This window comes from Eumetopias jubatus, unplaced genomic scaffold, assembly GCF_037043125.1.
Source record: "Eumetopias jubatus isolate StellerSeaLion01/CBP00866 unplaced genomic scaffold, mEumJub1_p1.0 scaffold_4, whole genome shotgun sequence".
NCBI lineage: Eukaryota > Metazoa > Chordata > Mammalia > Carnivora > Otariidae > Eumetopias > Eumetopias jubatus.
The window spans coordinates 106,981,070-107,002,444 of NW_028274810.1; the positions used below are offsets into that span (position 1 = coordinate 106,981,070).

The 21,375-nt window shown below is 51.0% G+C and overlaps 1 protein-coding gene and 1 long non-coding RNA gene across 5 annotated transcripts; both read left to right on the top strand.

Moving 5' to 3' along the window:
- The first annotated feature begins 2,283 nt into the window (after positions 1 to 2,283).
- On the top strand, positions 2,284 to 7,246 carry HES4 (hes family bHLH transcription factor 4). 4 transcript variants are annotated; one of them, XR_015768033.1, is made up of 5 exons: positions 2,284 to 2,507; positions 2,589 to 2,684; positions 2,788 to 2,875; positions 2,980 to 4,498; positions 7,019 to 7,246. XR_015768033.1 is itself a non-coding variant. In XM_088022675.1 (4 exons), the coding sequence occupies exons 1-4, from the start codon at positions 2,400 to 2,402 to the stop codon at positions 3,363 to 3,365; spliced, it is 678 nt and encodes a 225-aa protein (XP_087878801.1). In that variant the 5' UTR covers positions 2,284 to 2,399; the 3' UTR covers positions 3,366 to 7,246. The 4 variants fall into 4 exon arrangements, 3 of the variants coding, with proteins under 3 accessions (XP_087878801.1, XP_027964383.1, XP_087878802.1); XM_088022675.1 differs by having other exon boundaries at positions 2,980 to 7,246; XM_028108582.2 differs by having other exon boundaries at positions 2,289 to 2,684; positions 2,980 to 7,246.
- Positions 7,247 to 9,617: 2,371 nt separating this feature from the next.
- LOC114213379 (uncharacterized) lies at positions 9,618 to 19,553 on the top strand. Its single transcript, XR_003610195.2, has 3 exons — positions 9,618 to 9,920; positions 17,717 to 17,902; positions 18,522 to 19,553. It is a non-coding gene; the product is annotated as an uncharacterized LOC114213379 (long non-coding RNA).
- Positions 19,554 to 21,375: the final 1,822 nt, after the last annotated feature.

Sequence of the window (21,375 nt, forward strand, 5' to 3'; positions counted from 1 at the left end):
ACAGGTGCGGAAGCAGGTAGAGGAAGGTAAGTCAACTCATCTAACAACTAGTGAGGGAAAGGGTAGCAAGAACGTCGCTCCTCGGGCCTCTCCTTCCAGTCTGAACTGCCTGCCTGACCTCCGCGCAAGGCTGAGGGCCGCCCAGAGCCCAGCCACACCGGCCAGCTCCCAAGAGGAGGAAGAGTCTCCAGTGGCCACTGGGGGCGCTCGCGGGCTTCTGTCCTCTGCAATCTCCGCGACCTCCTGGATAGCGGGACTGGTTCCAGCCGCCCCTGCACTGGACCAATCGGCGCTCCCAGGGCTCTTTGTGCTAGCAGTGGCCCCTCCTCAGACTCCTTCCTGACCCCACCTGCTTTCCAAGGCCCCTCCACTCCCCCGCGCGCTCCTCTAGGCGGGAAAGGGGAAAAATGGTTAGCCTTATCTAGGTGCCTGTGCAGAAGCGATTGTGTGGTGGGGAGGACCTGAGTTGCCCCCTGCCCCGCCCCGGCGCCCGAGGCAGACGGGGGTGGGGGCGGTGCATCGGTGGAGGGCAGGCGGGGACTTCGCTTGACACTAGACTAGAATCAGCCTCAGAAAGGAAAAAAGGCCTCTGGATGGGGGCCAGAGTGGGACCCGGAAATGGGTGTTGGGACAGGGGCCAGCCATGGACACCCACTATGTAGACCCACAGCAGTTGAGCTGACCCATCGAGGCTCGCCATTCGGCTCACTTCATTGCTCGGAAAAGCCCCCCAAGGCTCTCCCAGACCACTCCTGGGGCCAGAAGCCTCCAGGTCCCTGTGCCTCTGCCTGCCCCTTCCCCACCTCCCTCTGCTCCTGTGGCCCCTTTGCCACCCTGGGGATGCCATTCCCTCCCCCTGGGCCTTGCAAAGCTGCTTTCTCCCCCAGAAGGTCCCACCGCAGAGAAGACTTCTGGACACCCCGTCAAAAGAAGGGTTTCCTCTCCTCCAGCAGCCCACCCATTTCTATCATTTATAACGGAGTGATTATTTTTGCTTGCCATCTCCCCCAGCACCTGATTAGAAGCCCCGGGAGGGGCTTCCCCAGCCCCAGCAGCTGGCCAGGCCCACAGTGGGCCTCGGGAAATGTCTATGGGGTGGATACCACTCTGCTGCCAGGCCACAGTGGACTGGGGACCCCGAGTACTCAAAAGACTATGGCCCTGTGACATAATTCAAAATGAAAGCAATATCGAACAGGAAAATAATATAGTCCTGTATCTCCCGCTGTGCCACTTCAAAATAAACAGATTTTAACAATGGCTGCTCTTTTTTTGTGAGCCCTACTTTGCTGGTGCTTAGCCTGCTATTGTGTAATCTAGAAGAGTGTGACATCCCCAGCCCCATGACATCACCTCATCTGGCTTGAGTCATCACTGCCCTTCACCCTGAGACGTCACCTCCGATTATCTGGTGGCATTGCAAGCCTGGCCAGTGATACCCTTACATTCTGTTGCGTGACATCTTTCTGCCTGATCCATGACATCGCTCTACCTGTCCTGCAGTGTCACCCTCATCGTTCTATGCCATAATTTAATTGTCCTGTGACGCCACCCTGCCTGCCTCAAGACTTCAGCCAGCTGACCTCTGTCCTGCCCAGAGGCTGGTGTTCCACGTTCACTGTGTAATAGGCCTTGAGTAGGTGTGCAGGTGGTGGGGGTCCTGGGAGGCTGAGCATGCGGCCGGTCAGATGAGGCTGTGCAGAGACCCCTGGCCCCGAGCGGGGACCCGCGATTACTGAGAAAAACCGAAGAGGCACGTGGGCCAAGCCTCGCCCACTCCTCAGGGGCGCCTGACCCAATTCCCCCTTGCGACTTCTCCTTTCAGATTTCCCGCGCCGCCCGCCGCGAACTCTGCGTCCCATCTCCACCCCGAGCCCCGTTGGGTCTGAATGGGAGCCTCGCGCCCGGCCGGGGAGATGCGCTGCCCGGGGCAGTCCAAAGAGGCTCCGTTCCGGCGCAGAGCTCGGGACGCGGCCGCAGAGGAGGGGGCCCGGCGATTTTCCCGCTTCGTCCCGTCGTAGCTAGAGGCGGGCGCGGGCAGGGCGCCTCTGCTTGCCTTTGTCGCGGGCCGGGTTGGTGGGCAGGGAGCCTAGGCGTGACTGACATTTGGCGGCGGCGGCAGCCGGGAGTGGGCTGCCCAGCGCAGGGCCCGGGGCGGGGTGGGGGGGGGGAAACGGGCGGGTGGAGCGCAGCCTCTCATTGGCTGGCGAGAGTGTGGGAAAGAATGCCGAGCGGGGTTCACACACCCTGCGGCCGCGCTGCCTTAAATAGCCGAGCGGCTGGCAACTCTTCGCGCGGGCCTGCAGCCTGGGACCCGATTGAGAAGAACAGGGGACGCCACGCGCCCGCCAGCTCCCGGCGGCGCACTCCGCCCGGCTCCGGAGGCGCGGGGGCGCACCATGCCTGCAGACACCCCAGGGAAGCCGAGAGCCTCGCCGCTGGCAGGAGCACCGGCCAGCGCCAGCAGAACCCCGAATAAGCCCCGAAGCGCGGCGGAGCACCGAAAGGTGGGGACCGGGCGGGGCGTGGGTTGGGAGGCGTGGGGTGGGACAGACGGATGCGGGACTCAGCCACAGCCCGACCCACAGTCCTCCAAACCCGTCATGGAGAAGCGGCGCCGAGCGCGCATCAACGAAAGCCTCGCGCAGCTCAAGACCCTCATCCTGGACGCCTTCAGGAAGGATGTAAGTCGGGGTCGGGAGGTGAGGTCGAGGGGTGGAGGTGCGGAACTCGGAAGTCTTGGCGCGCTATTGGGTTGCAAGCCTCCCACACCCGCCCTACCCCCAGAGTTCCCGCCATTCGAAGCTGGAAAAAGCAGACATCCTGGAGATGACCGTCAGGCACCTGCAGAGTCTGCGGCGTGTGCAGGTGACAGGTGAGGCGCGGGCAGCAGCGGCGTGGGGGTGGGGTGGGGTGACCGGGAGGCGCACAAGACCACCGCGGTGGGAACCGACCGCCTGTCCCCTGCCGCACCCGCAGCCGCGCTCAGCGCTGACCCCGCCGTCCTGGGCAAGTACCGCGCCGGCTTCAATGAGTGTCTAGCGGAGGTGAATCGCTTCTTGGCCGGCTGCGAGGGCGTCCCGGCCGACGTGCGTTCTCGCCTGCTTGGCCACCTGGCCGCCTGCCTGGGCCAGCTGGGGCCCTCGCGCCGCCCGGCTCCATCGTCCCCCGCTGCGGAGGCCCGGGCGCCCGAAGTCTACGCCGGTTGCCCGCCGCTCCTGGCATTCGACCACCCCTTACCCCTGCTGCGCCCTGGGTCTGCCTTCGCGCTGCGGCTCCCTCCAGGCCTGACTGGGGCGCCCCCCAACGCCCCTAGGGCGGGACTGCAGAACCGGGGCGCGCCCTGGAGGCCGTGGCTGCGGTGAGGCCTCGACCCTCAGACTGTAACAGAGGCTGCACCCCGTTCTAGGGCCGTGGCCTTTGCTGAGTGTACCAGAGAATATTTGTTTCCAGAGGCCACGTCGAGAGAGTTTTGATATTTTTTTGTCTTTGTGAAGACTCTAGTCTGGCGTTTCTTTCAGCCCTTAGTTCTGGGGTGGGGGGTGGGGGAGTCTGCTGGTTGCTTTGTGCTGGACTTCTGGGGTAGGACTGCGGGTGGCCCTTCCCCACGCTCTGTACTCCGTGCCGGCCGTTCCTCTAGCCCAGGGCTTGGTCGGTGTACCTGCATCTGTGCAGGAGCCAGCCACCCTCCTGGAAGTGTGGGCGATGTGAGAAGCCACTCAGGAAAGTGACAGTCATCACATTTTCCACAATGTATCCCAATGTTGGAAACCAGTCCGGCGGCATCACTGGGCAAGGATTTTTGTTTGTGTTTAAAGGTACCTTATCCCTCTCCTGTGGACCTTGGAAGGTGAAGACATTGTCACACTCTTGTCCTGGGCCACTGGGCATGGCGAGAGGTGATTGTGCCCTGCGGCTTCAGTTCTGGCTTGGTCCACTTCCTACTTTATTCTCATGGTTCAACACAAAGCTGCCTGGGCTGAGCCTGCCCCAGGCCAGTGTCTGGTCAGGAGACGAGTGCCAGCAGGAGAGGGTGACTGAGTCCTGAGGACAGGGAACTGGGGCAAGACTGGCCAAGAGCACTTAGTGCCAAGGTTTGGGCGGGGGGTAACTCTCCTACCAGAGTCCAGTCCTGCTGTGTGCCCTGGAGGGGAGGTCTCCCCCCTGGTGGGGAAAGACTGGAGGGTGGTCCTGCCCATGCCTCTGTTCTGAGCACCTGCTGTGTGGCAGCCCTACAGTCCTGGGCAGTAATGCTGAGCAGCATTGGACATCAGCCCTGGAGTCACCATCCTGCGGTGTCCCAGGTCTCCCTGAGCTACTGCTGGGCACTGGGCTCCAGTTGCAATGAGGGGGTGATCTGAGTCATACAAGCTGAGACTGGAGTGTCTCATCCTGAGCCCATCTGAGGCTGAGCCAAGACTCATTTCCCAACTGCAGCTGAGTTCATCAGACGGTTGTCAGCCGCCTGCCTGGCCAGGGCCCATCAAGGAGAAAGAGGGTGAGTCACTGCTAGAGGTTAGCCTGCTTCTCCTCCAGTGGCTTCCATGGCTGTGTCACAAGCAGGATTCACCTGGGCTCTCCTGCACTCAGCCACGCTTACCCAGCAGGGACCTCCAGATCCCCACCAAGCAAGTCACCTCTTGCCCTCTGGTTTCTTTGCCCATCTCCCCAAGACTGAAGGGCCTGGGTCAGTGGTCCTAGATGGTGGCAGCCACATGGGCCAGGTACTCTATCCTTGGACATAGACACACTCTGTGATCCTGGCCCTGGGGGAGCCCAGGGGAGCTCTGAAGGAAGGTTTTCTTTCTTCAGAGCTGTGGCATCAGCAGGCCTGTGGGGGAGGAATAATTGATCACTCCTGGGAAGCCCTCTTGGGCAGGAGACTAGCACAAGGTCTACTGCTGAAGCTAGAAGTTCAGCTTGGTTGGGAAAGGGGAGCTGCTCAGGGCTTCAGGGCAGAAGCTGGGAGAAGGGGTGGTGCTTTGGGATGTGAAGCCTGGGGGATGGGTAGGGGGGTGGTTAGGGTCTGCACAAAGCTGGAGCCCACACATCTGCAGGAAAAAGAGGGACCTTCCTACTTGTGTGGCTAAAGGAGAAAGGGCCGCCTGGGGAAAGCACCTGGAACTTGGGCCATGATGCTCTCCCTCCTCCCATGAGAGGGCAGTGATAGCTAGACCAGATCTCTGGGCTCCCCTTCCCTCTCTGCCCTACTTCCTGTCCTTTCCACCCCCAACTCCCATGCCACATTTACTTCTTATTTCCGGTAATCTCAACACTGTTGCCAGAGGGAGCTTTGGAGTGAGGACCCATCAAGGACCTCTCAGGCCCTGTGGGGGACCACACACAGTTCCAAAGACAGGCAAGCTCCTCCTGCTCTCTGTCCCTTTGAACTCAACCTCCCTGCTGAAATTCTTTCCCCACTTTCCCACTGGAGGCAGCCACCCCGGGCTCCGTGGGCTCCAGAGGCTAAGGCCATGCTGTCACTCACTTTGTCCCCAGCACCTGCTCGGAACAGTTGGATTCATACTGACCTGAATAACTGAACGAAAGACGGAGTCAGGAGGTTTGGGAAGGGTTTTTGAAGTATAGTTGATATACAGCGTTATATTAATTTCAGGTGCACAACACACTGATTCGACAATTGCATACCTTTGTGCTCACCATAAGAGTAGTCGCCATCTGTCAGGGTACAGAATTATTGTGGGATTATTGACCATATTCCCTATTCTGTGCTTTTCATCTTTGTGACTTATTTATTATATACGTGGAAGTTTGTACCCCCTAATCCCCTTTGCCTCTTTCACCCATCCCCCATCCACCTTTCCTCTGAGAACCACCAGTTTGTTCTCTGTATTTAGGAGTTATTTTTTTTTTAAGGTTTTATTTTTAAGTAATCTCTACACCCAGGATGGGACTCGAACTCACAACCCCGAGATCAAGCGTTGCATGCTCCACCAACTAAGTCAGCCAGGCGCCCCAAGAGTATTTTTTGTTTGTTTGCTTATCTTGTTTTATAGTTCCACGTGCAAGGGAAACATATGGTATTTATTTTTTTCTGTCTGGGTTATTTCACTTAGCATAATACCTTCTAGGTCTATCCATGTTGTCATAAATGGCAAGATTCTATTGTTTTTTGTGGCTGAGAGGGGTGTCATTTTTTTTTTAAGATTTTATTTTATTTGAGAGAGAGCTCGCACGTGTGTGTGTGTGTGTGTGTGTGTGAGAGAGAGAGAGAGAGCGAGAGAGAGAGAGAGAGAGAGAGCGAGGCGGGCCAGAGGGACAAGCAGACTCCTGACTCAGGGCTCGCGGGGTGGGGGTCGGGGCTCCATCCCAGGACGCCGAGATCATGAACTGAGCTAAAGTCAGATGCTTAACCGCTCAACCACCTGAGCCACCACAGGCGCCCCTGGCTGAGAAGGGTGTCGTTCTCACTTAGATTAGGGAGGTCTGAGGAAGCACAGCTCAGGCTGAAGCTGGCCTCCTACCCAGGCTGCCCCTTTTCAGCAGCTGAGGGCACCTGGGTCTTAAGAACAGCATCCTCCGTGTCTGGGTGGCTCAGATGGCTAATAGTCTTGGGTTCAGCGCTGGTCATGATCCCAGAGTCCCGGTATCGAGTCCCTCAACCCGCTCCCTGCTCAGTGAGGAACCTGCTTCTTTCCCTCCCTCTTCTGTTCCCTCTGCTTGTGCTCTCTTGCTCTGTCAAATAAATAAAATCTTAAAACAAGCAAACAAACAGCATCTTTGTCTCCAGCTGTGGAAGGAACACCACCTCCCCCTACACCCAGTCCAGTGGACCCCTCAAGTGCTTTCCTACAGACCTCAGTGGGGAGAGTTCTGGCCTAAACGTGGAGTAACTCCCTCACACCAGGGGTTCTCCTTCCTACCCTCCCCACTCTTCCACCCCTTTCCTGCTCCTCCCCTCTCCTTCACTACCCCAAGATGGGCTCCTGGTTACTTCCCTGTCCCTGCTCTCCTAGCCACCCACCCAGCTATTTTTATCTTGGCTTTTGTCTTGCAGACACTTCCTGCTGAATAATAGATGAAGCACCTTCTCCTGTCAAGGCTATGTGGTGGGGGTGGGGGAGGGATCGGGACCTCCTCCTGGGGAGGAGGCTAGAAGGCCTCCTGGTCATTTACCCTCCCCCGGGAGGTGGAGTGTCATTCAGTATCTGGGGTCTCCTTCCAGCCCAGTTCCTGGCAAAGACCAAGAGCCAATAAATGTTTGCTAAATTCATGTGCATGGTCAGCAGAACTGCCTGCTTCTGTGGGTGTGGGATCCCTGTGTGTCTGTGTCCCATCTGCTTGTGGGGCCAGGGCTTAGGGACTGAACAATGACAGTAAATCATGGGTGTTAGAAATTTGGAGAAAGAATCCGTCCCTATGGTGACAGAAGTCGGCCCATGAAACTGCGGTCAATTGGAAATTCAGAGTGGGGGGAGGGCTGGGCTGTTTGGAGCCCTGGTTTGTGAGAGGTGAGGCCTTAGCTCCCCAACCAAAGCTCCAGTGGCACCTGATGATCTCCAGGCCTCCGCAACCTCCTCCCGTCACCTGGCAAGCCTTCCAGAGCAGGAAGCCGAACCTAAAGGGTCCCACAGCTGTGCCTCGTTGCTCTGTCTCTGCTCCCTAGAGCCCTGGGGACTATTTCCATCCTGGGACGTGCCATGGTCAAGGAGACAGGCCCTGGGGTCGACAGCTTCTTAGAAGGCCACCAGTGACCCCCTTCTGGTTTGCAGCTTTGTAAATGTGCTGAGGTTGGCTCTCATGACCGATTGGGCCCTGTGGAAGTGATGTGATGTCTCTTTAGTGTTGGTTTGCAAGTACGGCTTGCTGTGTCTCTGTCTCTCTGTCACATCATTCACTCTGGGAGAGGCCAGCTGTCTTTACTATGGAGAGGCCAACAGAGTGTGGACCTGAGGGAGAGTGAGTTTAGAAGTAGATTCTCCAACTCCTTGAGGCTTCAGATGAGATCCCAGCCCCTGTCAACATCTTGACAGCAACTTCAGGAGAGATCCTGAGCCAGAACCACCCAGGTGAGCAGCTCCTGGATTTCTATCTCTGAGAAACTGTGAGATAAGCAACGGTTTGTCATTTTAAGCTGCTAAACTTTAGGTTAATTTGTTAGGCAGCAATAAATAATAAGTTGTAAAATAACAACAACAATATAAGTTGTAAAACTTAAATAACGATAGCAATAAACAACTAATACACCCATGGGTCACCGGTTGCCCCCACCTGCCTTCCTGACAGTGGAATTGTGGAAGAGGTTAGGTGGGGGTGAGGACTGGACTCTTGGTGAGAGTAACCCCAGAAATAGTCCCTGCACCTATTGTCATAAGCAGAGAGTGGATTGGCCTGACTTTGACCTGGAAGCAGTTTCCTAGCAAGCCCCAACTGGATGGGTGCAGGGACAGGCCCAGGGCCCTGCCATGGTGCTGACGAGCCACAGTCCAGGTCCACCCCTGAGGGATCCAGCAGAGCTGGGGGTCATTTCTGTGGCAGTAACTGATAGGACACCCCGGATCAGGGCACGGGGTTGGGGAGTCACAGGCTCCAGGTTTCCAACGAGGACAGGTGTGAGATGCTTCCTGCTGAGAGCCATAGTACCACCACTGCGGGTGGGCCTGGCCTCAGCTGGCCCTGGCACTGTGAAACTCCTGGGCCACACTGCCCTGCTCCTGGGTGGGGTGCATCAACTCTTTCTGCAGCCTGGTAACCATGGTTACCAAAAAGTACCTGTCTGCTGCTGCCTCAAATGTGTCTCCTCCTGGTGTCCCACCTGACCCTGACACCCACCTGGTAGCTTTGGGCTTACCTCCTGGGCCTCCTCTGTGAGTGAGGAGTCCCAATGCCTGTGTGGGGGAGAAAGGAGCTCAGCAAAGAGTAGAAGGTCAGTGTCGGAAGGCTGAAGCCCCGTGCTCGGCCCTCATCAACCCCTGACCCTACTGTAAGGGAGGTGCACACACCTGAACCAGCAGGAACATCCCACCCCCTGCCCTCTCATCCTTACCCACATAGTGGGCCGGGAGAGGGGAACCTTTCTGCAGCTGCTTGTCCCAACCAGACAGAGGCTGGTGGAAAAGAGGGCTTCTCCAGCTCTACACCTCCCCTCACTTTGGGTGCCCCCAGCACCCCTTGCCCTGTTGAACACAGTGAGGGAGAGGTCAGCAGCCCCTGGGGGTAGGGAGGCGGCACTGTCCACCCCCAGCTCTCACTCTCCCCTCCCAGCTTACGAGCTGACCACTGCTTTTGTCAAATACACCCAGAGGCCTGGGGGCTGACTGGGCTCCTGACCCTCCCCTCTCATTGTTCCTGCGGTGCCATGGACCTCAGCTCCCCTAGCAGCCCAGGGTCAGGAAGGTGTTCTGTAAGCTCCAGCTGAGCTTCTTTCTCCACATTCAGAGCTGGTCTCTGAATGAAATGCTGGGTAGAACCGGCCATCATCCGGTGGTGTGAACAAGCAATTTCCTCCTCTCCTGTTCAGCTTTAGGAAAAGAGAAAAAGCTCCGTGAATGTGTCTCTAGGGATTTGGTTTGCAAAATTAAGAGGTATGAGTCACCACCCAGAATCTGAACTGACCAGTCTGCCCACTTAGAGCTGGCAGTCTTTGGTCAGACTTTTCCTGAGCAGAGACCAGGTGCTCTAGACGGATCGACTCTCCCTCCCATTCATATGTGGAAACCTACCCCCCAAGGTGATGGCATTAGGAAATGGGGCCTTTTGGAGGTGATTAGGTCACATGGGTAGTGCCCTCAGTAATGGGATGGGATTGATGTCTTTATAAAAGGGACACGGGCATGTGAACTTGCACTCACTCTCTACCAGGTAACAAGACTGAGAGGGTGGCGATCCACAAGCTGGAAGAGGGCCCTCACCAAAATCAGACCCTGCTGGCACCCTGATCTCGGACTTCCTCCAGAACTGTGAGAAATGTGTTTCTGTTGTTGATAAGCCACCCAGTCTATGGTATTTTGTTATAGTAACCCCAAAGGACTAAACTACCAGAGCTTACTGTTACCAAGTAGATTGGTGGCAGGAGGCTGTTGTTGACTTTCCAGAAGTCACAGGGGCAAATACCTGCCCCTCTGGAGGGCAGAAACTAAGCTTCAGGTGTCTAGGCTGATCCTCCCGTGTGTATGTGGCTGATCCCTGGCACTAGGGTACACAGGGGACCCTCCCCAGTTGGACATATGGGGACCCTCCCTGGTGTACAGGCACAGAGGGCTGGGAGGGTGGAGCCTGAGGACCAGTGGGCTTCCTCAAATGAACCCCCCCCCCCCACCGTGAGCCTCATTCTCAGCCTCAAATTTGACCTCTTGCCCAAATGCAGCGAGGCAGCGTCTTCCTGGGTGGGGAGACCTACACGCCCAGCATGAAGCCCAGAATCCTGGGCCACCCCAGCCTGGAACTTGGGAGGGTTGTGTGGAGTGAATGAGATGGTGCTGGAATGTTCCAGTCCCCAAGAAGTGCTTAGAGCTGGCAGCTGTAACTACAGGGCCTGTGGCTGCAACTGTGAGTGCACGTGTGACCAGGCTGTGGGTTTCTTGGCTGCCATCCACTGGAGTCTGGGTGCACGGTCCCCTCAGGCTTGCGATGTGGCATCAGGGGAAGTTTGGAGAAGGGAACGGGGAGTGAAGCAGTTACCAGCTATTCCCAGAGCAGCACCTGCCTCTGGGCTTCCAGGAATTGTGCCACTTAGAAATCAGCTCCACCTGGGCAGATAATTGAGGAGGACAAATATGCAGAGCCAGAGACACACAATCCCATGGTCAGAGATAGAGACTGAGTTGGACACAGATCGAGAACCTCCTCAGGGGCAGCCAGGGCCTTTCCCAAAAAGACATACAGACTCAGACCTTCTCTCCCATGTCTCTGAACTTCCTTCAGTTTGCTCTGTGTTTGGGAAGGCCGCAGACATACATCCTACATCCACAATCTCAATCTCTGTGTAGGGCTCCTGTGTTGGGCACCCCCTCAAGGTCTTGTCAGCACAGGAGTGGTTCAGGGAAGGCTTCATGCACAGACTGGGATTGAATTTTATTTCTGCTGTCACTTAGTTGTGTGACCTTGGACAAGTCACAAAATCTCAAACGTAAAATAGGATTAGGAATACTACTTATCTCTGGTGCTGTGTGGTTGAAGGAATTAAATAAAATAAATAACCTGCATAGAGAAAATTTCTTCCACCACAGATGGAGTGGCAGGGACCAGATTTATCCTCCTGCTTAAAACAACTAAAAAACTGGACAAAATATATGAAATAGCAGGCTTGAAAGACAGTGGCCCCTGAGAAGTGGGAAAGAAATGAAGTGAACCCTGTATTGCCCTAGCTGACTGCCAGAAGATGGTGTCCAGGCCTCGACTGCAGGGAGGGGGAAGCCAGGCAGGTTAGCAGACTTCCATGGGCAGTGGTGGAGAACCAGCGCAGCTAGGGTCAGCAAGAAAAGAGGTGCCAGAGAAAGAACTATGGAGAGTTGCAGAGGGTCTCCCTCAAGGCTGATTAGAACATGCTGGGAGAAACTCCTCGAGGCTAGGAAAAGAACCACCAGCAAAAATTAGAAAAATCCTTTGAGTTCACACAGGGTCACCTCTAGCCACATTGAAAAAGCCCATAATTCATAGGGCACATGGTAGAGTATTCAGAAGGACCTGTCCCAGTAGTAAGGGATAATTAGCCTTGCAGTAAGTACTGTTCTGGTGTTGCCTAACAAAGCTTATGAACAAGACCCCAAAGGATCAAACTGTCTCCAAGTAACTCAACTGTGCCCCAGAACAAAGCCCAAGAATATTTATAGGAACAGAGAAATATCCAGCACCCAACATATTAAAATTCATGATGTCTGGCAGCCAGTAAAAAATTACCAGGAATACAAAGAAGCAGGGAAAATATGACTCATAATAGGAGAAAAATCAATCAATTGGAAGGAACCCTAGAAGTGTCACAAATAATAGAATTAGTAGACAAGGACATTAAAACGGTTGTGATAGTCACACTTCATGTGTTCAAGAAGCTAAAATACTGCAACCATAACAATAAAAACTATTCAAATTGAAACAGATTTAAAAACTGGAAAAGAAGGAAAGACAAAAGAGCATTAGTTAGCTGTGGGACAACTTGAAGTGGCCTAGTATACATGTAATTGGAGTCCCAGAAGGCTCAGGTCATGATCCCAGGGGAGCCTGCTTCTCCTTCTCCCTCTGCCTGCCACTCCCCCTGCCTATGCTCTCTCTCTGTCAAATAAATAAAAAACATCTTAAAAAAAAAAACTTTGAAGAAAACTACATCAAGGAACCACAGAATCAAATTGCTACAATACAGGGATAAAACAATGGTGTCTGTTCTTGCCACTTCTGTCCAGCAGTGTAGGGAGTTCTAGTTAGGCCAATTAGGTAAGGGAATGAAATAAAAGTCACTGAGATTGGAAAGGAAGAAGTAAAACTGTCTATGTTCAAATGACATGACCTTATATATAAAGAATCCCAAGAAATCCACTAAAAAAACTATTAAAACTAATAAATGGATTAAGCAAGGATTCAGGGTACAAGATTGATATTTAAAAAATCAATAAATGAAAAGATATCCCATGTTCATGGATCAGAAGATTAAATATCGTTAAGATGTTAATACTTCCCAAATTGATCTTTAGGTTCAATGCAATCTCTATTGGAATTCCAGCTAAGATTTTTGCAGAAACTGACAAGCTGCCTCTAAAATTCTTATGGAGGGGTGCCTGGGTGGCTCAGTTGGTTAAGCGACTGCCTTTGACTCTGGTCATGACCCCAGGGTCCTGGGATCAAGACCCACATCAGGCTTCCTGCTCCACGGGGAGCCTGCTTCTCCCTCTCCCTCTGCTGCTCCCCCTGCTTGTGCTCTCTCTCTATATATCAAATAAATAAATAAAATCTTTAAAAAATTTCATATGGAAATCCAAGCAACTCAGAATATCCAAAACAGTCTTGAAAAAGAAGAGCAAAGCTGGAGGACTCAAACTTCCTGATTTCAAAACTCCTTGCAAAGCTATAGTAATCAAGACAGTGTGGTACTAGTATGAGGTTGAGGTTAGACATAGTGACTGGTGGAATAGAATTGAGAGTTCAAAAATAGGCCCTCATATTTACAGTCAATTGATTTTCAACAAGAATGCCAGGACAGTCCAATGGGGGAAAGAATAGGCATTTCAACAAATGTTGGGACATCTGATTATCCACATCTTTCCTCACACCATCCACAAAAATTAACTCAAGATAGATGCTACACATAAATGGAAGAGCTAAAACGTTTGGGGCTCCTGGGTGGCTCAGTCGGTTAAGCGTCTGCCTTTGGCTCAGGTCATGATCCCAGCGTCCTGGGATGGAGCCCCATGTCGGGCTCCCTGCTCCGCGGGGGGGGGTCTGCTTCTCCCTCTCCTTCTGCCTCTCGTCCTTGTTTTTGCTCTCTCTCTCTCTCAAATAAATAAATAAAATTTAAAAAAAAGGATAAGCTAAAACTTTTATAAATTTTTGGAAGAAAATGATCTTGGGTGATGAAGGCAAAGCTTTTTCAGATATGATACTAAAAGCATAAGTGACAAAAGAAAAAAAGTAAATTGAACTTCATAAAAATTTTAAAAATGCCTCAAAGTACATTATCAAAAAAATGTGAAAGACATAGGAGAAAAACATTGCATAACATATGTATAATATATAAATATATTTGATAGGTGTTTTATCTATATCTATGTATATATTTAAAGTGTATAAATAACTCTCAACTTGATAACCCAACTAAAAAAAAATGGGTGAAAAATCAGAACAGACATTTCTCCAAAGATATATAAATGGCCAATAAGCACCTGAAAAGAAACTCAACATCATTAGTCATCATGGAAATTTAAATCAAAACCAAAATGAGGGCGCCTGGGTGGCTCAGTTGGTTGAGCAACTGCCTTCGGCTCAGGTCATGATCCTGGAGTCCCAGGATCGAGTCTCACATCGGGCTCCCTGCTCAGCGGGGAGTCTGCTTCTCCCTCTGACCCTCTCCCCTCTCGTGCTCTCTATCTCATTCTCTCTCAAATAAATAAATAAAATCTTAAAAAAAAACAAAAAAACAAAATGAGATACCACTTCATACCCACTAGAATAGCTACAATTAAAAACACAGAGGGGCACCTGGCTGGCTCAGTTCGTGGAGCATGTGACTCTTGATCTCTCAGGGTCATGAGTTTGAACCCCAGATTGGATGTAGCGATGACCTAAAAAATAATAATAAAATTAAATTAAAATTAAAAAAAGTACAGATAGTAAGAGGTGTTAGTGAACTTGTGGGGAAATTAGAACACTTTTACATTGTTGATAAGAATGTAAAATGGTGCAGCCATTTTAGAAAACTGTCTGGAAGTCCCTCAATTGATCCAGTAATTCCACTCCTATTTCCACACCCAAGAGAAATTAAAACATGTCCACACAAAAATTCGTGCACAAATGTTCTTGCAACAGTATTCATAATAGCCAAGAAGTGGAAATAACCCAATGTCCATCAACTAATAAATAGTTAAATAAAATGAGCTACATCCATACAATGAAAGAAGTCAGTCACAAAAAGCCATGTATTGTGTGATCCTATTTACATGAAATGTCAATAGGCAATTTTTTTTCAAGTATAATTTTTAATTATTTTTTAAGGGAGGAGGGGGCCCACAAAGGCAAAAGTACCCCGGGCCCAGGAACACCATAATAGAGCCCTGTTTGTTCCCTTCTGTTGGGGAGCCCGAGGCAAGGCCTGGACACAGGCTAGAATCCAGAAGGGGCACTCTGTCAGGTTGATCTGCAGCTCTGATCATCTGATGCATCTCAAGGCTTGAGAGTCACACAATCAGTCTACAATCAAGTCCCACAATAGGCAAATTGATAGAAAGTAGATTAGTGGTTGCTGGGGGCTGGGGTGGATGTTGAGGGGAATGGGGGTTAACAGCTGTGAGCACAGGGTTCCCTTGTGGGATGATGAAAATGTTCTAAACTGGATTATGGTGATGATTACACATCCCAGTGGCTATACAAAAAAAAAAAAAAACCCACATTTAATTTAAATAAGTGAATTGTATGTTGTGTGAATTATATATCAATAAAGCTGTTAACCCCTTCCCTGCAAAAACAGCATCAAAGAGAAAGTTTTAAGAGCTGATAGAGAAAAAAAAGGCATGTTATATAGAGAGAAACAAAAATAAAATTATAGCAGATTTCTTGTTAGCAACAAAGCATGCAGGGCACCTGGGTGGCTCAGTCGGTTGAGCGTCTGCCTTCAGCTGAAGTCCTGCCTCCCTTTCCCTCTGCCCCTCCCTCCCTCATGCTCTCTCTCTCTCAAATAAATAAAATCTTTAAAAAAAGAAACAAGGTATGCAAGGAAACAGTGGAACAACATCTTTAAAATACTAAAAGTCAAAACTATTAACCTAGAATTCTATAAATAGACTCAACCACACTTGTATGGTCAGTTAATTTTCAACAAAGTTGAAAAGACAATTTAGTGGAGAAAGAGGGCTTTTCAACAAATAGTATGGGAACAACAGGACATCGACGTGCAATTAAAATAACTTGCATCTCTACCTCACACCATATACACAAAATAACTCAAAATGGATTATAGACCTAAATGCAAAATCTAAAACTATAAACCTTTTTGGAGAAAAGTTAGAAAATCTTTGTGAACTTTGGTTAGGCAGTTTTCTTAGCTGCAACACCAAAAAAAAAAAAAAAAAAAAAAAAAACCCTCCATGAAAGAAAAATGGATAAATTGGAATTCATCAAAATTAAGAGCCTCTGCTCTTTCAAGAGACATTGTTACGGAAACAAAAATATGAACCATAGACTAGGAGAAAATATTTTCAAATCACATATCTGATAAAGAACCTATATGCAGAACATATAAAGAACTTTGTAGACTCAACAATAAGAAAACAAGTAACCCAATTAAGGAAGATGGGCAGGAGATTTGATCAGTCATTTCATAGATGAAGATCTATGGATGGCAAATAAGCACATGAACAGATGCTCAACATCATTTGTCATTAAGGGAATTAAACTTAAATTCACAGTGAGACACACTGTATATCTATTGGAATAATTAAAGTTAAAAAGACCAAGCATACCAAGTGTGGACAAGGATGTGGAGCAACTGGAACCTTCAAACATTTCTGATGGGAATGCAAAATTGTACCTACATTAAAAAACAGTTTGGCAGTTTCTTAAAAGTTAAACATATACCTATCATATAACCTAGCCATTCCACCCTAAGTATTTACCCAAGAAAAATGAAAGCACATGTCCATGCAAAGTCTTAAACACAAATGTTCACAGCAGCTTTATATATAATCGCCCCAAACTAGATATAACCCAAATGTTCATTGGCAGGTGAATGGATTAACAAAGTGTGGTATATCGAACAATGAAATACTCTGTATTAATATATTAAAAAAGAGGGGTGCCTGGGTGTCTCAGTTGGTTGAGCCTCTGCCTCCTGGTTTCAGCTCAGGTCATGATCTCAGTGAGATCAAGCCCTGCATCAGGCTCTGTGCTGGGCGTGAGCCTGCGTAGGATTCTCTCTCCCCCTCTCCGCACTTGTGCTCTCTCTCTCTCAAATAAATAAATAAAATCCTTATTTTAAAAAAGCACTATTGGTATATACAATATAATGGGTGAATCTCAAATTATGCCGAGTCACAGAACTCAGACATACTGTACTCTTTTGCACCGTACAAATGAGTACTTACTTTATAACCCTATTTACGTGAAGTTCTAGACAATGTCACCTAACTATAGCGAACAAATGCAGACTGATGGTTAGCTTGAGGGTAGGGGAAGGAGGCATCACGCAGGGCACAGGAACCTTTAGGGGTGATGGGCGTGTTCACTCTCTGGATTGTGGTGATGGCTTCCTGGGCATCACGAATGTCAAAACTTAGCAAATTTCACACTCAAATATGTGCAGTTTATTGTATGTAAATTATACCTCAATAAAATTATTTTTTTTAAGTTAAAATCCCATAATCTGTGTAAAACATACTGCTTGGCATATAATAGGTACTCATTAAAAGTTGGCTCTTACTTTCTTATTTTTGAGGGCTTACTGTCACCAGGCCAAGGGCTCAAAGGGGACTACATGGCTTCAGGAAAGGGGGCCCAGCAACCCCTGATGATCCATCCTCCCAGACCAGGGCAAGGAGGGCAGGAAGGGCTGCGCTCTGTCCGCTTCCAGTGGAGTCCTGATGCCCTCAGGTGGCCCCCAGCGGTACAGCAGGCTGCCTTCTCTCCTTGCGCACCTCTTCCTGCTTGTGCCCCTGTTCCCCACTCCGTGGGATGTGTGTCTGACTGCCCATCTGTCCATCTGTTCCCTGGCCCAGGTCTCCCCCATGATGTAACATCTCTGTGGAGCATGTCCTGATGCTGTAGAGCTCGGCCTGGTTTCCTCATCTTACAGCAGACTTCCCTCCACTGCCCCCTACAAGGGGGTCCTCCGTGATTGGGTGGGAGAGGAGGAAATGAGGGCCTCAGGGTGGAGCTCAGTCCTCGCATGTCCTCAGGGAAGACCCTTCCCTCCATCACCCTAGTCTACCTGCTCCCTCCCCACAGCCTCAGAGCTGGCCTCCCTGCCTCCCTGCAAGCTCTGTATTCTCTTCTCCCAGCGCAGCCTGGGCAACTGTTGAAAAGCTCTTGCCCCAAACCCTCCGAACTTCTCACCTTGCAGGGCTCCAACCCCACGTGGGACTGTGCTGCTGTGTCTCAGTAGACAGACCCACCACGCGTGCCCCCGAGCCTTGACGTGGCACTGGGCCAACTAGGTGTCCACATGGAAACAAAAAGTATGACGGAACCCCCATCACCCACCATCCACGAAAATCAACACCGGTGGGTTGCAGATCCAATATGAAAGGTAAAACCACAAAGCTTTAAACAAATGTGCAAGGATATCTTTACAAAACCTTTATGACTTTGGGGCAGGCAAAGAGTTCTTTAAAAGAACAGAAAAGGTGAGGGGCGCCGGGATGGTGTAGTTGGTTGAGCCTCTGACTCTTGATTTCGGTTCAGGTCATGATCTCAGGGTGGTGAGATGGAGCCCCGCATCAGGCTCCGCGCTCAGCACATAGTCTGCTTGAGATTCTCTCCCTCTGCCTCTCCCGACTCGCACGTGCTCTCTCACTCACTCAAGTAAATAAATCAATCTTTAAAAATAAATGAAATAAATCTTTTTTAAAAAGAACAGAAAAGATGATAATGTAAAGGAAGTTGTTGATAACCTGGACTATATTAAAATTTTTTAAATTTCTGTTTATCGGGGCACTTGGGTGGCTCAGATGGTTAAGCGTCTGCCTTCAGCTCGGGTCATGAGCCCAGGGTCCTGGGATGGAGCCCCATGTCGGGCTCCTTGCTCAGCAGGGAGTCTGCTTCTCCCTCTCCCTCTGCTGCTCCTCCTGCTTGTGCTCTCTTGCTCTGTCAAATGAATAAATAAAATCTTTAATAATAAAAATAAAATAAAATTTGTTTATCAAAAGGCACTGTGAAGAGAGTGACAAGACAAAACTGAGGGAGAAGATACTAATCGCACAGACATCAATAAATAATTCTTATCCAGAATGCACAAGCCCTATAAATCAATAAGGAAAAGGCACATAAAAGCGGCAGAAGCATCAAGAAGACACACACCTTCACAGAAAAAGAAATGCCAGTGGCCAACTCCAAAGGAAACGTGAATTAAAACCGCAGTGTGACACCACTGTGGAGCCTCCAGAACTCGAGGTGACAATGACCATCGATGAGGATGTGCGGACGACCCGAGTGTGTCCTGCTGTCAGAGCGAGTGCACGGCCGCTCAGGAAAACTGCTGAACAAGCACACCCACTGACCTCTCCAAAACCAAGGACACGGGTTTTCCAAAAGAAATGTTCTGGCATGTTCACAGCATCATTATTTATAATGGCTGCAAAGTGGAACAACCCAGATTTCCATCCACAGAAAAATGATGCAGGGATGTGTACGTTCACACGTGGGACCACTCTTGGTGGTGATGCTGACCAGCACAGCCCCTGAGGTGTCCGACTCCAAAGCATGCTGAGGCTCAAAGGAGGCCGACTATGAGATCATAGAAAATACACATATTGGTTTCTGCCCTGTTCCTGGCACAGAGCTATTGAAACCCTTGTAAATTCCTAAGTGATAAGAGTACCAGGACCATCTTTTGTTCTAATGAGGCAACTCCGGGGAGGCTTTTGGTTGGGGATGGTCATCAGGAAGACCAGCCATGATTAGAAGCTTGCAATTTTCAACCCCAGCCCCCTATCTTCCAGAGAGGAGAGAGGGGCTGGAAGTGGAGTTAATGGTCCATCATGCTTATGTGAGGAAGCCTCCATAAAATCCCAGTAGTGTGGGGTTCAGAGAGCTTCCGGGTTGGTGAACACGTGGAGGTGCAGGGAGAATGTCACCCTGGACAGGGTATGGAAGCTCCATGCCCTTCCCACATAACTCACCCTATCCATCTCCCTTATCTGGCTGTTCATCTGTACCCTTTATCACACCCTCTTACAATAAACTGGTAAACGTAAGTAAGCGTTTCCCTGACCTCTGTGAGCCACTCTGGTAAATCAATCGAATCCAAGATGGAGGGGTCATGGGAAACTCTGGTTTGTAGCCAAGTTGGACAGAAGTTGCCAGTACCCTGAGGACCTGCTGCTTGTGACTGGCATCTGAAGGGGGGCAGTCCTGTGGGACTGAGCACTCACCTGTGTCTCCAGGTAAAGGGTGTCAGACTTGAGTGAAACTGTAGGACACCCAGCTGGTGTCAGAGACACAGAAGTGAACGTTTGGTGTGGGCAGTACCGGAGACTCACGGGAGACCACAATAAGGGGACTAGAACAGAAAGTTTCTTAGGGTCCAGTTCCACTTGTATAAAGCTCACTACAGGCCAGGCTGGCTTGTGCACGGTGGCCAGGGGGCAGACACCCGCAGGCGGGGTCCTTTGCGGGTGGGGTCCAGCAGCAGCTACATGCTGCGCTCCCCATTTGTGCCCTTCCTGCATGTGTGATATGCTGGCTCGTTTACCGGGAATCAAAGCGCCCCAGCCTCTCTCATCCTTTGTGAAGCTGCTTCCACCATCATCACCCTCACAGCCTTGGCCCTTGCTGTCTCCCACCCTCTCAGGCCCTCCAAGGCCCTGTTCTCAGAAAAGAGTCTCCGGCCCATCCAGGGCACCCCTTCTCGCCACAATATTCCCTTCTTACATTATGTTGCTGTCAGAAATGATCTCATTGACCTGTTTGTTTAGATGTTTGGGACCACGCTTGGTGGTGATGCTGACCAGCACAGCCCCTGAGGGGTCGACTCCTTCTTCATGTCCCCTAGCCTGGAAGCCACAGGCGTGGGTGTCACAGGGACCTGCATGGGGATGGGCAATGTCAGCCTGGAGAGGGCTGAGAGTAGGGGCTTTGGGACCCAGCTCTGCCATTTGCCAGCTGTGTGGTCGTGTGCAAGTCATTCACCCTCTCCGTGCCCCACCAAGCTCAACTGTGAAAAAAAGAGTCCTCTTTGTGCCCCCTCTCAGGATGGACAAGTTTTAGGAAAAGTGCTCACGAGGGCCTGGAATGGGAGGTGTTATTCTGGAGGCCCATTTCTGAGGCCCTGTCAACCCTGCCTGCCTACTCTTGGTGACTGGTTCAGCTGGGGGTGGCAGCGCCAGGCTCCCTTTCTTGGAGGATCAGACTTTGTGCTGCCACCTGCCTCTTGGGCCCGTCTACAGGAGCCTAGGTCAGGAGAGGTGCTGGTGGGGTGTAACCCATTTTCCACCCCTGGACCCTCCCAACCCTCTCTAGAGGCCCAAGGCCCATACTCCTTGGGGTTCCTGCCACCAAGAGCCCTCAGTGACCCCACTTGTCCCTTGAGCCCCACTGGCAGGTTCAGCCGTGCTGCCGGGGAAGGGGCCAGTGAGCATTCTGAGGCCAGAGGAGAGAGGTACAAGCCTTGCTCCCCTATTCCACCCCTGGTCAGCAGCAGCCCACCTCCAAAGGACCTCTAGGAACGTTCTGGAATGGTGATTTCCCACTTAACACTCTGCAACGCTTTATATTCCACACAGGTAACGAGGTAAAGCCCTAAGACCCGGAAGGGCATCGGTTGATGGGGGGTGGAAGGTAGAGTTGCTGGCACAGGGCCTGAGGTTTTGCAGCGGGTGGGGCCACTTTAAGAGGGAAGATCAGCCTGGGCCAGGAGATGAAGTGCACAGTGGCCTTCAGCCTGGGAAAAGGAGGCCCGTGCAGGACTGATCGCAGGTCAGCATTCTCTGGCCAGCATCTGACCTGATCAGGATGGCGTCCCTCACAGAGCTGGAGGCTCCCCAAATGCCATCTATTTGTGTC

Coding starts and splice junctions, on each gene's coding strand:
- HES4 (XM_028108582.2), top strand. CDS start 2,400: ATGCCTGCAGACACCCCAGGGAAGCCGAGAGCCTCGCCGCTGGCAGGA. Junction 2,685..2,787: donor TGGACGCCTTCAGGAAGGAT/GTAAGTCGGGGT, acceptor CCCTACCCCCAG/AGTTCCCGCCATTCGAAGCT. Junction 2,876..2,979: donor GCGGCGTGTGCAGGTGACAG/GTGAGGCGCGGG, acceptor CCGCACCCGCAG/CCGCGCTCAGCGCTGACCCC.